General features: G+C 34.3%; 1 protein-coding gene across 3 annotated transcripts in view; it reads left to right on the top strand.

The window, feature by feature from the left end:
* LOC110373280 (synaptotagmin-6) overlaps positions 1-17,071 on the top strand; it is a 110,314-nt gene that overhangs the window by 47,527 nt on the left and 45,716 nt on the right. Inside the window, exons 2-4 of one of the 3 annotated variants that reach the window (XM_049841271.2) lie at positions 1,577-1,730; positions 2,743-2,899; positions 14,793-14,948. In XM_049841271.2, the coding sequence (XP_049697228.1) occupies positions 1,663-1,730; positions 2,743-2,899; positions 14,793-14,948 (381 nt within the window). In that variant the 5' untranslated portion in view covers positions 1,577-1,662. The remainder of the gene's footprint in view (positions 1-1,576; positions 1,731-2,742; positions 2,900-14,792; positions 14,949-17,071) is intronic. The other 2 variants (XM_049841270.2, XM_049841268.2) reach the window with 2 other exon arrangements.

Here is a 17,071-nt window from a genome sequence, read left to right as displayed (position 1 = left end):
TTCTATGGGCCTTACACTTTACAGCCTTTTATCGTATACTGCTGGGCACAGGCTTCCTCTCGCATGGAGAAGGATTGAGCATTAAATGCCTGATGGATAATCCTGTTAGACGCCTGAGGTAAATAAAAAATAAAACTTTTTTTTTAAAGAAAATGTTGATTCCAATCAAACTTTTCAGTCTTTCTGATAGCAGCTTGACACCTGATTTTTGTAATTTGTTTACTATCACTTATCTTCCTACAGATTTATGAGCCCAAACAAACAATCGGTCGACTAAAAGTCTACAGTGTACGGGTAAGCTAAATTATTAAATTGTATAGAAGTTCAGGGTTTTCAGTGCATTGAATTCTAAGAAAACTTTGAACTTGCTGTCAGTTTCATAGGTCAAGCTACAAGGCATTGGTAAAGGTTGTGTGTTTCGTCGAATATATCATTTAATATTTAGAAAAGCTTTGATTTCTTTGTACCTCACAAGGTTATTGTTATATTTATCTAAGTTTAATGATGCCTATTTGTACTGTTTGAAAAATTGACTATGTGTTCAATAAATAACTTGTAAGCTAAAATGAGTTGGCTGTCGTATTAAAGTATCTGTAAAGGTATTTAGAATCCTGGAAGGGTTTTACATCCAGTCTTAGCTAGATGATCGTTAAGCTAGCCAAATAGGCAGACAGATTTACATATAATGCTGATCATCTAATTAACTGCTTCACAATGTTTGTCTAAATCTCCGCAATCCATGTTATATAATTTTATTCGTCTAGATTATATGGTGGTCTCCAACTTTAGTGATTTGCCAAAAAAAGTTCCTATTTCTTGTTTTTCTGAAATTGTAGGGTTATTTCCATCAATACTATCAGACTTAGATACTAGAAAACATTTTTATGACGACATTTTTGTTATTTTATATATTTTGTGAGATACGAGACATATCTAAGTAATGGAACATTTTAGGATAGGTAAATATCCTAATATTTTATTTATAGTCTTCTCTAATGGAATAGAATTCCTACACAAAATTGAAAACATCACATGAACAGAATAAGTAGGGAAGTGTCCAATGGACCATGAAGAAATGATAATAACGTGTCATTTCATGAGAAAAGGTACCTTATGGGCTTTGGCGCTTAAGTCCTTTAGAAATAAAAATTGTACAAGTTTGGTCAGACTAAAGAAACACAACGTCGTAAGTGCCAACGTGTCATAAGGTACCTTTTATCGTGGAATGACAAATATAAACAAACTCACAATCTTGATATTCTCTTCCGTGGCAGGTTCGTGTCTCGACTATACTTATTTTTTGAAAATTAATAACAGCTTTGTTTATGTAACAAAAGGGAGTATCAGACACGCACTGACTATGTCATCATATAAGCCAATTATCGTCCGCTGCAGAACATAGAAGCCGAAAATCGATCTCAGTGGCGTGCACTTGGAGAGGCCTATGTCCAGCAGTGGACTGCGATAGGCTGATGATGATGATGCAGAACATAGGCTTCCCCGAGCTCCCCAATAGGCCCCAACGAGCTCCCCAACCATCTCATTTATTTTTCCTAAATTCCACCTTCTCTTCCAGGAGTGTGGCCAGCCGAGAGCTTGGAAGGTCAGGCGACGGTGCGCGGCAGTTCAGTGGACTACGCAGCAGCACTCCTGCTCGCTGCAATGGCGGCAGTCTTACTTGCTGCTGTGGGGTACCAGTGCGCTGCCACTTGGAGGTGGATTATGGGCAGGTTGGTACAATAGAATATCAAGTTCATATAAAAATAAGAACGGAGTTAATGTTAACAACGAAAGAAGAATACGTTATGGAAATTATTGGCATGGAAAAAGGTCAAAATAATGTTGGAGAGGCATGGTGTGTGGTTGCCAGCGATGGATATGACTAAAGAGAGGGACTGCTAGTGTGTGAAAGATACGATTATACTTCAACAGCTCTGAGTAATTCGGAGTAAGGTCCGGAGTAACTTTGATGATCCAGTAGAATTATCTTAGCTCCTATCCATAGAAAGAGTACCTTTTAAAGTACAGTAATAAGCATTAATCAACAACGTATCATGAAATATCCTTAACTACTTTAGTTGATATCTTCCTCAAAACATTCTTCGCCCCTCAAAACTTAATTCTATATTTTCTCACGATCCATTTAGCACTTCCTTCACCCGACTTTCAACTTAAATATTTAAAATAGACTCGAAATGTCGGAAGATGTTAACGTGAATACACGTTTAGCAGACATTTTGTACACTTGTAAAGAGAGAAACGTCTTGAATTTTGCAATGTGAATTTTCGGGAAATAGCAGTCCGTTTTAGTGTCTTTGACAATTTAAAACGAGATGCAGTTAACGAGTATGTTGTTCAAAGTTAGTGTTGTTTGAAAATACGACTTTTCTTGTTTTAATGTAGTCAACTTCCTCAGTTGTAATTCTAAGCAAATTAACACGATTAGATAGTTTTCGAAAGATGTTATTGAAACATTACGTTCCGTCATCGGATTTGACCGTTTTCCGCCTGCTTTACACACCCGGACAAAACCTAGTGCATAGGATTTTCCAAATCTGTCCACTTAAGTCCTTAGCTTTACAGTATTGGTTTGGAAATATCGATAGTACTTATAGAAAAAAAAATCGATAACATGCTAAAAATCAAGTCTACCGTCATACTTTTTCCTTGTCTCTTCTCCCCCTATTCTATTCTTTCTTGATCTACCACTATCATCTTGACTCACCCCTAGTTTCTTAACAGATACCTTTGGTGTAGGACTCGGAGGGACTCGGAGGAGAGCAACTGTGACTCCCTGTCAAGACAAGCTGCTATTCGCATCAGCCACTCCTTGCCTGATCTCCAGACAGAACCCTTGAAGCAAGAGTATGTTCAGGAGCATAAGGACCCGGCTAAGAAGGTAAGAAGAATATCTATTAATTATTATTCTTCTTTTACGGCCAGTTTCTTCATCAAAAGTTAAAGTTAAAGTAATGTCTAAAGTAAAAGTAACGGTCAAATTCGTTTTTTCAAGGCTAAAGTGACAGCAAAACTAATAGAAAAATTGAATTTGACCGTTACTTTAACTTTAGACATTACTTTTACTTTTACTTTGGCTTTAACTTTTGATGAAGAATCTGGCTGATAGAGTGCAATTTGAAAGAGTTTTTGCATCAGGTGTACTGAATATTATTAAGACAACAATTGGCTTTTCAGAATTACGCTGTAGATAGCTAAGGGTAGGTAAATTGGTTTTTTGGGTTGGTAAAATTAATATAAAAGAAGCATTTATTTTATGTAAACGTGTGTTTGTTTCTTTTGCCTAAGGGTAAAATCTGTTGGAATAATTAGTAAATATAACAGATAGAGGTCCTGTGACCCTGCTACACTTGTTTTTGTATCAGACATGGGCATAACCGCGAAAAAGCAGCTAAAATATGACTTACATACATTTTCGAAGATTCCTCGAAAATATAATATCTGGAGATAAATGGAGATATTCTCTGTCAAATTAGTTCCGCGTTGTTGGCGCGACGTGTTTATAAAACTACGACAGCTGTCATTGTATTGGCGGGAAATGGGGTACACGTCTCACCGTGTGTTTACGAAACAGAATGATGGGAAAATTGAATTAAAAGTTAGGTAAAAAGATTTTCTAAAATGAGATTTGACGTTACTGAAGTGATGATGAAATATGTGGCTTGAACCAACAACCTTATATGACGAAAAATCTATTAGATATGACATTATGATAATTATTCAATATACCTAGACACTAAAGCCAAATTACGAAAAACCACTGTTGATCATTTTAAAACTTCCAGTAGTTGAAGAAAATCATGTATTTTGATAATTTAACTCCATAAACGATTGACTAAGCTGAGTTGTCGACTACATAATAAACTCTTGGCAAAAAGTCCTGAACACACGTTTAAAATACCTTCAGTAACACAAAAAATTGCCCAAAAACGTCAACCCTTACAATAACGAAGTAAAATCCGTGAACAAACATACAGACCTACATTTCTACTAACAACTACGCTTATGTAAATAAGTTCTAAACCTTTCTATGTTGACCTAGGCATTAAAGTTTAGTTCTTAATTTAGATATTACGTAGAACCAAGGATATAGGTCAGGTTACTACTACGTGCGTCAGGTAAACTGTTCTTATTGTAGTGAAAAATATGATTAATATATTTATTTTTAGATTAGCTATTTCTTTTGTGACGTGGGCGAAAGAATGTGAAATTGAAGGGCAACAATTTTTGTATAGGTATTTTTATTTATTTTTGTTATTGGTAAGCTCTTAAGGTTGATATTTGTATGTCCATAATACTTCTCAGTTATTGTGCGATACAAGGACATTTTAGTAGTTTTAGAATTCAGCTCAAAAGCAAAAAAAAACTTGTATATCAAAAAAGCAAAATGACAAATAAACTTTTCATTGTATTAACATCTAGATACTTCAAAGTAACTGTATAAAGCTACAAAATTAAATATCAGATGCAAAAAAAAAACGGCCAAATGTGAGTCGGACCTCGCGCACGAAGGGTTCCGTACCATTATTTATAAAACGGACAAAAAAATCACGTTTGTGGTATGGGAGCATCCCAAAATATTTATTCAATTCTAGTTTTCAGTATTTGTTGTTATAGTGGCAACAAAATACATCATCTGTGAGCTCGAAATTTCAGCTCTCTAACTACCACGGTTCATGAGATACAGCCTGGTGACAGACGGACGGACGGACGGACGGACAGAGGAGCGAAAACAATAGGGTCCCGTTTTACCGTTTGGGTACGGAACCCTAAAAATCACTTAGTAACAAGCGAAATTTTGTTCTCCATGGCAAAGGCGACATTTTGTCTACTGAACCAACTAACTTAAACCAACGTACTTCAAGCGCTGAAAAAGCCATTAATATTAAATCTAAGACTGCGTTTACGCCTCGGGGCTGTTACCTCACTGTGAAATGATATTTACTTAGTGTTACAGCGCTTTTCAAAACGTTTACGTTTCTAGATGACGTAGAATTGAAATAAGGGTGATCTCTTAGAAGGAGCGTTTGCTTGAATTGTGTCATAGATTTCGAGAATTGTTACAGTGAGGGAGTACCAAGCAAGTGCTTTCTTGTGTGTTAGTACCAATACCATAGAACCGTTTTCAACAATTATTTTACTGTTAAAAAGCCATACTATTCTCAGGCTACATAGGGTGTGTTTCATCCGGGTACTTGAAGCAGATTCCTAGTGACACGCGTGAAACCGTGATAATAGATAGTATAAAGTAATATAACAAAGAGGAAAAAAGTTTTGGTTGTTTGTACCCTCAAGGCTCCGAAACTGCTGAACCGATTTGAAAAATTATTTTAATAAATTATTAAATTTTTAAAAATCTCTTCTTGCTAAACAATTGCTTCTTCATACAGATACATGGTTCAAACTTACTACACCAAACCATGCACTTTGTAACTACATCAATCAAGGAGCAAACTTGTAAAACCCACGTAATTTTAGTTTCTAACTCAAGTACTAGGTTAGTTTGACGTTTGTGGCGTTACCACAGCGTTAAGTTAAACTTTTACTGTAGTTCAAATTATGTTATTTGAGTTCACGTCACGGTTACTTAAGATGAATGTTCTAAAGGTAACTGCAATGTGATGATAAGTTTTCTGCCGACCGAAGTTCTAAATATACATTCGTAGGCATATTTTTAACCGACTTCAAAAAAAATTGGTTCTTAGTTTGACCTGTGGATATGTATTTTGAGCATAATCAACTCACTCACGTTTGGCTAAATCGACTTTAGTGAGGTTTTTGTTATTGCGAAATTTCACTTTAATCCATCGCGCACATTTGTACGTGAAAAAAATATCGGTACATCAATATTGTTATAATTCACAGCGCACATTAAAATTAGTTCGTAAATAAAAATAATCGTCAATATTGTAATGAAACATATGAAACTATTCTTAACAATTGTTTATTATCTATCAAACCCTGTGATTAATCGTAGATTTGTCAAGGTCAAGCAAACTTATTGATTTACCGATATTACAAGGGAACAGACCCAGTTTGCTGACAACAAATAAAGGGACCTTTTTGTTCAAAGCCCAGAGGAAGTTATCATGTGGATATATTGACCTAGAAACAAGACGTTTCCTTTTTTATTTTAGTTCTAGTTATTTTCTTGTTTGTGTTATCGGTTCTTCACGGAACCTGAATACGAAATCCGCGCACCCTATTAAATAGTAGCTTAGAGCTTTCCCCGATTAATCTGTTTGACACCGAAAGTATTTTTCAAATTGGTCTAGTTGTTCCTGAGACTAGCGCTTTTAAACAAGAAAAATCTTCAGCTTTATTAAAATAGATAGCTTCATTTGATTGCTGAATCTGATAAAGACATCTGGCAATAGCCGATGGAGTTAGGGAAACAGCTAGGCAGGTGAAATAGGGAATGCCTATTTTCAAGGTTCCAAAACTCGCAACAAGAGTATCAAAACATTCTTCCCGTAAATCTTTTTTAAATCCAAACAAAACATTCTGTGTAACCATAGTAACAAACAAACAACCTTTGTGAGATAAATCACGTAACAGAGAAAACCTTTCAATGTGTGGAAACTCGGTAAATATGAGGAAAGTTTTCACCCTTCATATATTACAACAATTTCTATAACGACATCCATATTTCCAAATAATACGGTACATTTACAGTGATTTCAAACTAGCTGATTTTTTACGTGTGTTTATATTGATATAGAATAGTCGATAGATTGGCAATTGAGTGATTTTGTGAAGCCAAAAATTCAAAACATCAGATAAGTGACTTTTTTATGTGTGAGTAAATATGAGTTGTTTACCTCAACATCAAAATCGGTATAAGTTGTATCTTTTGATTTTCATGGAGGAACATCAAAACATTTTTGATATTCTTCATACTACCTCTAGATGTCTGTGACATATTGACAATCTATCAAACGTTAGTTTCTAAACCTGTGCTATAATAATAGATTTTTTTTATAAAAAAGCATAAGGTAGTAGTTAAAATATACTAGTAGTTTTCAGAGTACACTCAAACAGGTTTACTTAATAAATGTATAAACTACGTTTACGCTATGATTTTATTATTCAATAGAAAGATTTGCGTCTAGAATTGAAATATAATTCCCCGAAGTGCGTACTCATCTCGGTTTAACCTTTTTATGTAATCCTTTACCTAAATATGCTTTCAGTAAGTACTGTATATTATTAATTTTAAAAAGAACTCTTTTCTGGGGCGTAGGTAGTCAGTATATGACTTCCTCTCGCCTTGTGTTTAGCGGACGGAGTGTCAGACTCTTACTGATAAAAATTCACTATATTCCTTCTGAAGCCCATTATGTACCAGGCCCGTGTTAACTTTTTTGAATAATCCCGCAGCTCCAGTAGGTTTTAACTTAAGGAACCTCACGGAATTATCTACTAACTTTCTTGGAGTGAACTTTCTTGATTCTTGGAGTTGCGCATGAAACCATTTCATAAAACAATAAACCTTAAAATTTTTGTAAATATACATAAATGATTGATTCCATTCTATTTATGTAAATTATGTATTTTTGCGTACCATATCTCATTTAAATCGGTTCAGTAGTTTTTACGTTAACGAGTAACAAACATAAATCCTTACAAACATTTGCATTTATAATACTTTGTAGGATTATGTGACACAAACGTTGAATTTTAAACTCATTCTTAATACATGAAATATTTTTCACTCTTTCTCAATTCGGTGCCGGCACATTTTTTGAATTTCAATATCGAACGTGATATTCTTTCGAGTATGGTTTCATACATTTTCATACCAAAGGGGACTGTTTTACTTACAGAGTGGTTTTTAATGTAGGAAAAATAGCGGTGTCATTTTTCGCATACACTTATTTGTTTTTTACATTTCAACTCTTAAATTTTACATTTCTAGTATGCATTCTTATATCACGGGTAAAACATTAATATGCTAGATATGAAGAAAAATAATACTGAACCTTCAACCAAAAAAAACATAGAAAACCACATTTCTACATATTATATGTAGGTATATATACGTAACAACAGGAGAGAATTATTACTACATCAATTTTAATGATAACAAAAAAGCTATCGAGTTTTGCAAACTTACGAACAGATTGTACTTTATACTTTTTCACTCAGTAACAAAGGATTTACACGTAACTTTGTAAAAGTTCCAGAAAGTTTTTCCACTTAGAAAGGCAATAGAAGTTTGCCGACACGACGAGACGAGACGGATTGATCGATTTATACGAGTATCGAGTGTATAGGGAAATAGGGTTAGTAGGCTGTCAAAGGGCTTTTGTACGTAACTGTGGGTATTTGTACTGGGAACCAAGGGACTGATTAGAAGACTTCGACGGTACATATAGTGGTTGTTTTCGAGCAAAGAGATTGATTCACAGTTGAAGTACGTTATGAATAAGTTTTGATATCGATATCAGATGTCAGATATCTTACAGCGACTGCACATGCTGCTGCCGCTTCAATCCAAAACGGTTTCATATGTAGTAGTGCAGCTACAGCCGACTTCATGCAGTCTGGTCGGCAGTTGTAGTCGGCTGTGATAATTCAAAACGTAACTTTTAAAATAGTATTATGTGAAGATTAATTTCAAACAACAATAATACTCGATATCTGTCAAAATGAAGAGTACAGCCCTAATAAAATCAAAATTATGTCTCACTGAAATACTAGCTGAAATAGCCGTTCAATAAACAGCTAGCTTTTTGATCATACAACGCCATACAATACAGTTATTGTTGCTAATTCGACCACATGTTTATATGTTAGCTAGCCTAAACATCATTTACATTTTGGCTAGACTCAAAACACAGGCCAAGGCTAGTTGGGTTAACCCAACTAAATAAACTCTGATTTCGCTCAACCTCACTAAATTAAAAGAATAAAACGTGACCTAAATATCCCGCATTTACTGACACGATTTGTTTATTCTTTCTAGTGTTTATAAGGATTCAATTCTTTGTTTTTTTCATCTTAGCATTTTAACATCTTGATAATGATTTTCATATCGAGTGGTTTTAACGCGTAACAAGCCCTTGTGTCAGAGATTTCTCAAATACGCCTGACGGGCCTCTAACGTCTAATTGTAACAACGACTGCTACTTGGTAGTATTAGTGGGACGCCGGTATATAAGTGCCATCTCAGGCTCGCAGGTGTAATACCGCCAACTTTTAAACTGCACACTGTTTTGTGAAGGTTTCTAAAACTCTCAAAGCGATTTTGTTCTAAACTTGCCGAACGAATTATACATTATAAATCTTAGATAACGGTAAAATAGCTGTAAGGACTGATGAAAAGTAATGACACCGTTGGGACTCCGAATCGTGGTGAAAAACTGCCCCTTAAGGTGCGGATGAAACAGCCAGAAACATCTGCATAGTCGCACTACCTCAAACGTACATTAACCTTTACAAAATAGACTCTTATTCAGTTCAAAAAGTGAAGTACGTGTCAAAAAATTTCACACGACTTCCCCAAAGCAGTTTCCCATTGAATGAATGCAAATAATCCCGTAAACATCCCTCGGCAGTTCGTCACCCCATAGAGGGTTAAGGTCATTCCCCACTTAGCAAATAAGGGTTGAATCGCGACCAAAAAATGACCTTTAAGACGGTTCAGATACTTTATAATTGATTGCTTCCAAAGGGATTTTAAAAAAATCTTCAGAGATTAGAAAAAAAACGTCTTTATTTTTTATATAAAAAAGTTGTTTTAGCGAAAGAATTTTATTTATTTACGCGAAAGAAATTTCAGGTGTAGTGTACACAGAATTTTGATGAGTCCGAGTGAATCGTAGCTGCAGATATCAAATATTTAGTATTCATCACGTAGAAATATTTAATTGAAAAATATCGGTATACCTAAGACTTGGATATCTCGATTTCTTTCTCCTCCTTCAATGAAATTGATCTTCACTCATCCCATAATACTGACGTACTCGTAAACGTACTTTCATTGACAGTTATCCGAATCCAATTGGTTTGAGAAGCCTCTAGTTTCCAATATCTAGACAGGAACCACTCTAGCCAATAGGCTTAACTGTAGTCAATTCATATTACTAACTCCACATGTTACCCGGAATTTCTTCAACTATCTACTCGGAAACTGGTCCGGTAGTGACCCTAATAAAGTTAGATAAATGTAGTTAATATATTGTATGTTTAGCTTTTTGCTACAGTACTGTAAGAGCTAACCTTCATAAAAGTAAATGAAAATAGTTCAATGACCTCTATTTCTTTTTCTTTTATATCGGGACACCTTTTCACACGGTCGGTTAACCCAAGTACCTACCTACTTGTAGTAAGTTGTAAGTTTGAGCGTCACCATATTTTGAATGCAAAAATTTTGATGTTTGTTACCCTCATAAAAATACTAACCAAGGATTTTGAAGAAACTTTTAGTAATGTACAACAGTATAACATAGAGTTCATCTGGGTTCATCAAATTCATAGTTTTCTAGAGATGTCAAAATTAACATGGCTGAGTCATTTAGTCAGTAAGAGTCTGACACTCCCATCTTCGTTTGATGATTTCTCATTTCCCATAATAGGTACAAGATGCTGTCCAAAAAAAAAGTATAATCAAGCTGTACTCAAGTTTCCACAAGCCTATTGATATCTTCCCACTCATCTACATCCATCCTAAATATACCTACATCCCTTGGGTATTTCTAATACCAATAAGGACAATAGTTTGAAAGAATAACCTCAAGCGGTATGTCGACTACGCCCACGATTTCCAACCAAAGCCCACGAAATACCAAAATTATTATTAAATATTAACAAAAATTCTCATAGTAACAGTACAATAGACATTTATATATAACCCTGAGTTCGCCCCCTCATCTACTGAAACGCTTGGGGCGAGTTTAACATAAACATTATGATAATTATAATAATGTTTGTTTTTTTGGAAGAATAAGGCTGTTCTTTCATGAGGTTGTATGAAAAGGTTTGTAGTAGAAATTATACTAATAAAATCGCTTCATATTCTTGGTTGTGTCTGTCGGTCTGTTTGTGACCAACTTGATATGTAGGTACCGATTGAATTTTCACGCGGTTTCTATCAATCAAGTTATAAATCTTCATATCATTCATCAAAAATGATTAATTATAGGGTCACTATCATAAAACACCTGTAATGTTTATTTCATTCGTATAGTCACGAGTCTAACTACTGAGCATGTGGCATTGGATTTGATTTCCGTGTGAAGCATTATTTCTTCAGGATGTATGATTCGATCATAGTATCAACAATGAGAATAAAATTATAATTATCAGTTAAATAATGTCTCTATTAGTGGACAGCCTTATTGAGACATAAAAATTGTTCAGAACCAACGAGACGTCTAAATTAGTGTTATTCCTACATTATTTTATAATAATTTTCCTTTTGATATTCGAAACTTGTTTCTAAACGCCGTGGGCTACTAGCTTGTATCTGAAGGGCTTTTTCCCTTTAATTTCGAAAATTAAATACACATCAAAGTGTGTTTGTATTTCTTAATAAGTTTGTTTAAACGTAAAGATTTAGATCTGATTTTATAGCGGCTATTTCTGAACTATCAATAAAATATTAAATTGGAACTAACGCAACCTTCTAACTTTTAGTCGTAAGACCAACAATTTGATCGTTGGAGCGCAGATATACGCGAAACACAGTTGATTTTCTACCCCCTTACTTATAAACGTGAATTAAATATAAGTAATACTTAAGGGCTGTTTAAGAAAATTCTTACTTATAAACGTGGCATGTCTTAACTAACATTTAATCACTACTTAAGACTTTAAGTAGTGATTAGTTAAAATATGCTTAGAAGGTGATTAGAGATTTTATAAGTAAGGGGGCTATTGTTTTACCTATAATTTGCGACATACAAGCGCTTGATGACAGTATTGTAAAGAATAAAGACAAACAAATGACAGCCGTGCCCACCATTCAACATGCCTTCCGAAACACGGAGGATCTCGTTACGGTAAAGATTGTCACCCATCCACGAGCCGACCGCACCAATCGTTGCTTAACCTTAAATCGGTCATTCTTAGCCTCAAGTTCCTAAAAGTATCAGTAAACCATTATCCAGTTAAATGCTGAATGTCTTTGCAAAGACTGAAATAAGTAAGAGAACTCCCAGTATTTATATCAAGCAGTTTAAAATTCCAGACATCGCTTTAAAACGGACTTGTTTACGGAGTTAATAAGGAAAACGACTTAAGTAGCATCTTCATGGAACACTGAATTATGAAGTTACTGGATGTGACATATAAAAGATTTTTTGAGTTGTGTCTCATAATTTTAACTTTTGTGTATTATGTACTGTTACATAGAAACTTATTTAGATATTTTTTTAACAGCAGTTGTTGAGTATTGAATATCGCACAAAAAAAAATTGAAGTACCTTCATATTTTGGAAGTAGTTGAAATACACTCATTAAAAATTATTAATTATTGGTTTTGGGTCGTAGAACAAACAACCTTTGTTAATATTCCATTGCCTTTACTATTTATGTATACAATAAAACCTATCGTATATAACGAAAAAATATTTATACCCAAAACTGAATACAAAATCCAATAAAACTGAAATACTAGCACATCCAGCAAAATTTTAGATCCACGTTGTTTGCGTTGCGAAACATTTTTAATCGTTGGTTAACACTCGGTTTGCAGAGTTATTTACAGGCTGACTTGGTTTTACCAAAGCCGAGCTTGCAATATGTAAACACTCTGTATATTTTGCTTTAGCTGTTTCTAGCTTTGAAATTCCTCTGATTATTTGTATCGTTCTTTGATTTCTTTTTAGCTTGCTTATATTTATTTTTATATTTTGTGTTTTTTCCAGTCTAACCACATAGAGATGGGTTCCAGTGTTATGACACTATTAATGACTTTTTATGACCTTATTAATAGACATGGATTAAGTCAATGCAACTTAAAAACGACCCCAACATAGTTGGGAAAAAAGGCTCTGAGGATGGATGAACTTAAAACCAATGAAAATGTTTATGCCTTTGTGTAACTTTAATCCGTGATTTATTAATAAGAGGATAAAGTGTTTTGGCATAGAGCGACCGTCTATCTAACCTCCTCCAGAATGTTGCTAGCAATTTGAAGAGACATGGTGTTATGTGAAATTACATAAATGTTTACTAGATTGCTTTGCGACTTTTAACATTTCATTTGCATAGATTTGCTAAACCATTATAGTTTAATACCTACCAAGTGGCTTCGTGATTGGATTTCAGTAAACGTAGGTACTAGACTATTGGTTTAGGTAATCGTAAAACTGCGTTTAATTTGATTAAATTTTAAGTTAACGAGCCATTAAGTGTATTGATAGTGTTGTGGCCTATAGTACTATGGTAATTGAAAGTTACTTATTTTTACATAAATTATAATTATAATAGGGTTTCACACGAGCGGCTTTTCTGCTTGAATTGTCTGAGAGACACCGCTCGTTTCGTACGGCAGTGTCACGCTTATTATCTAGATATAAGTATACATAACTCTTATGTATAAGACTTATGACTTACATAAGTATACATAAGACGTGAGCACATATTTTAAGTGCCTAAATAATATTTTAAACCGAGCGAGAGATATTTTGACGAGTATCTGCGCTCGGTTTTCTTACGCACGGCAACAAAACTGACGATAAAAAAACGCAGAAAAGCAAATGCCCACGATATTGCAATTCTACCTGACCTGCGTGAAAGAGCCTAGTGAAAAATTCCGATACATTTATAGAAATTTTCAACCATTGTTCAAAAGCAATTTCGACAGAATGAATTGAAAAAAGGTGTTATATTGATTCTAGTATTGAATCAATGACTTACCGATATTGTTTTATTGTCTCGAACCATTGCAGAATGCATTCTGAAAATCATAAAGCTTTAAAAACATTAATAGATACAAAAATAAAGGGCTAATCTATTAGAGTACCCGAAGAATTCAGACTTCTAGTCGGGTACTTTTACGCTCATATTCTGAAAAGCCATTGAATTTTAAGCTCAAACCAATGTTATTTTTTTGCGAAATAAACTCTTTTGAGTTAAACTTAAAGTTAATGCTATATGATATAATATAAAATATGATACCTATATCATAGTTTAGGAATTTTCCTTCACAAAACAAAATACATAGTAATATGTGATCGGAAAAAACCATGATAAGTTCGAAGTTATTTGGGGAACGTGATCTGCACATGACGGATGTTTTTATCTATAAATAGGCACCCATAACATTATCCTTAACTTCGTAACTAATAATATAAACATGAAAGGTTGTTTGTTTTCCGGTAGATCAGGTGAACAGATTGAGACAGGTGGTAACATAAATACAGTAATGGCTTTTTACCAGATTTTGAGAAGTAATTCCTTCAGGACTCCAGCAGAACAGCTAGTGAAGGTATAAAAATAATGTTAGCAGTCAGCAAACTCTACGGGGCTCTTCAGGACCATAGCCTTAGTAACGATTAAAAAAAAACGGGCAAGTTTGAATAATACGCAATGATGATTTCGAGTCCAGCATAATATTTTTTTTTATTTTAATAAAAGCGACAAAAAACCAATCTTGAAATTTTCAACTGTCTAAATATCACCGTTCACGAGACACAGCCTTTTGACATACGGATAGATAGAAAGTCTTAGTACCTAATAGGGTCCTGTTTTACCCTTTGGCTACAAACTCCAAAAAAAATTATAATTTTTTTTATGTTTACTTCTTATTCGTTTTTATCATTCAGCCTTGTACCCAGGTCCTCCGTCAGACCACGCTGCCGATAGTCCCCACGCGCCACCAGACCTTCCAGCGGCAGCTGTCTCATCGGCTGGACTTACCTTCCATCCAGTTCAGCATCTGCAGCCTGGAGCGAGCTGACTCCTCTATCGGACTTATTAAGGTAAGAATATGATTATAAGCTTCTGTCTAACATTTAGACATTTTGCCGAAAATTCTAAAATATTTATAACTTGTGTAAGTAACAAGTTTAATAGGAACTTTTCCGTTATTTTTTTAAGTAAATAGTTGTTTTAAGAAAAATGCAAGTTTATGCTCTCCGGGGCATATGTTATGTTGGGGTCAGCTTCAGTCTAATCAGATGTAGCTGGGTGTATCAGATGTAGTTATTAAAGCGACTGGCTATTTGACCTTCTCAAATCAGTGACCTGGGCGACCTGATAGCCTGTTAGTTAGTAAGACTGTTAGTCAGACTTATTGGCTTCTGACTTTCCCGTAGTTTGTATCTACCGCGTGAAAGGTGATATTGCGCTTTTTTATGGATTACTATTTTTTTGGGTAGTCTATGTGCTAAAAAGCTACTTGCATCAAAATTGGTTCAAAATAGAACTAAAGGTATAGATTAGGCAGGTTAGTTGGTACATACGCTGGTCACGAATCTATGGATTGTCGTCTCTTTGAACAATGAGAGTGCACTTTAACTACGCCTACACTGCACCGTTATATCCCACGAGATTGATCCAGGGCACTTTGATCGCCCACCGTGACAGGAATATGGATTTCAGATTGCTAAATGATTTTACATACTGTGAATCGGAAATCGTTACTAATAGAGAAAGTAACTGTGTAAGTCTGTCTGTAGCGCTTTCGCTTTAAATAAAATTATACATACAAAGTATATAGTCAAGAGTCTAAGGAAATACATAGGTTTCTTTATCCGGGTGCGGAAAGTAGTTAACTTAGAATGCAAGTGGAACCGCGGAGTATCTGGTCAAAATAAATGTTTGTCCATTTAGCTTTTTATTAAATAAGTTAGTGCTATATGTTATCCTTTGTAGAGAATCCTTACGGCGTACAAGGAAAATTGACAAAAAATATATCAATAAAGATATTTTCGAGAGAAGAATTTTTTATTATGAAAATATTTACAATATAACGAGTTTGTATATTGTGATAGAAAAGATCTTTGAACATTTTTTTGTACTATCGGTAGGATTATAATGTATGTTTTCCATATTGATTGATAATCCTGCTATCCGGTATGACTTAGATACATCGTTTCGATATAGAATAAATTATAATATCCACCCGAGAAAGATGAAGCGTTTATTTATGTGATAATGGGTTGTAGTTTTACAGTTATTTGTAAAAATAATTATGCTTATAAATGTGTGCATATCGCGAAAGTTTAAAAACCTATTTTAAGTAGTAAGAAAATAATAAGTAAGTGTGGAACAAAATCAAGACAACTCTAATAGTACTTGTTAAAAACAATTTATATTAGCAAGTCCAATCAACACATTGAGGATATTTAGCGATTTATTTAGAAACATACTTTAACATATTGATACAGATTTATTTTATTCATAATGAAGTACTTAGAAATACATAGATCTTAATTAAATTAATACAATATAATATATCATATTCAAACTGTCAGAGCGATTTATTAACTAAAATGAGTTATGTTAGTAAAAGGGTCAGGTTTAACATAAGTTAGTGCTAAAACTAAAGTACATACATGTTGAGTAAGGTTTATTTATTATGACAAATACTGTTTAATTATGTGTAGTACTTATTTCAAAGCTATTTACTATACCTATCTGGCTAGAATACAAAAACAAATTATGTCTTAATTTATTCTTAGGTCAGATATCAGATAGGAACTCAGTCTACTTATCGTAGAACGCTCTAAGCTACTATTTATCTGGAAGCTGGAAGTGAGAGTAAGACTTAAAAATATATAAGAAAGACATAGTCATCATCATCAACTGCCTAGCCTTTTCCCAATTATGTTGGGGTCGGCTTCTAGTCTAACTAGATGCAGCTGAGTACCAGTGGTTTACAAGTAGAAACTGCTCATCTGACCTCCTCAACCCAGTTACCCGGGCAAGCCCATACCCCTAGGTAAGACTGGTTGTCAGACTTCTGACTACCCGTAACGACAGTCCACTCATTATTATTACTTTGAAAAACGACTACCATTATCTACTAACTCTTTGATAAAAGATACTATGCCACTAATAAAGGCCTGCACATGATTCTAGTTTCTTAATTACTCTCTTT

This window comes from Helicoverpa armigera, chromosome 19 (genome assembly GCF_030705265.1).
Source record: "Helicoverpa armigera isolate CAAS_96S chromosome 19, ASM3070526v1, whole genome shotgun sequence".
Classification (NCBI taxonomy): Eukaryota; Metazoa; Arthropoda; class Insecta; order Lepidoptera; family Noctuidae; genus Helicoverpa; species Helicoverpa armigera.
The sequence above is the reverse complement of the archived record's forward strand: the minus strand, read 5'-3'. Positions and strand labels throughout refer to the sequence as shown.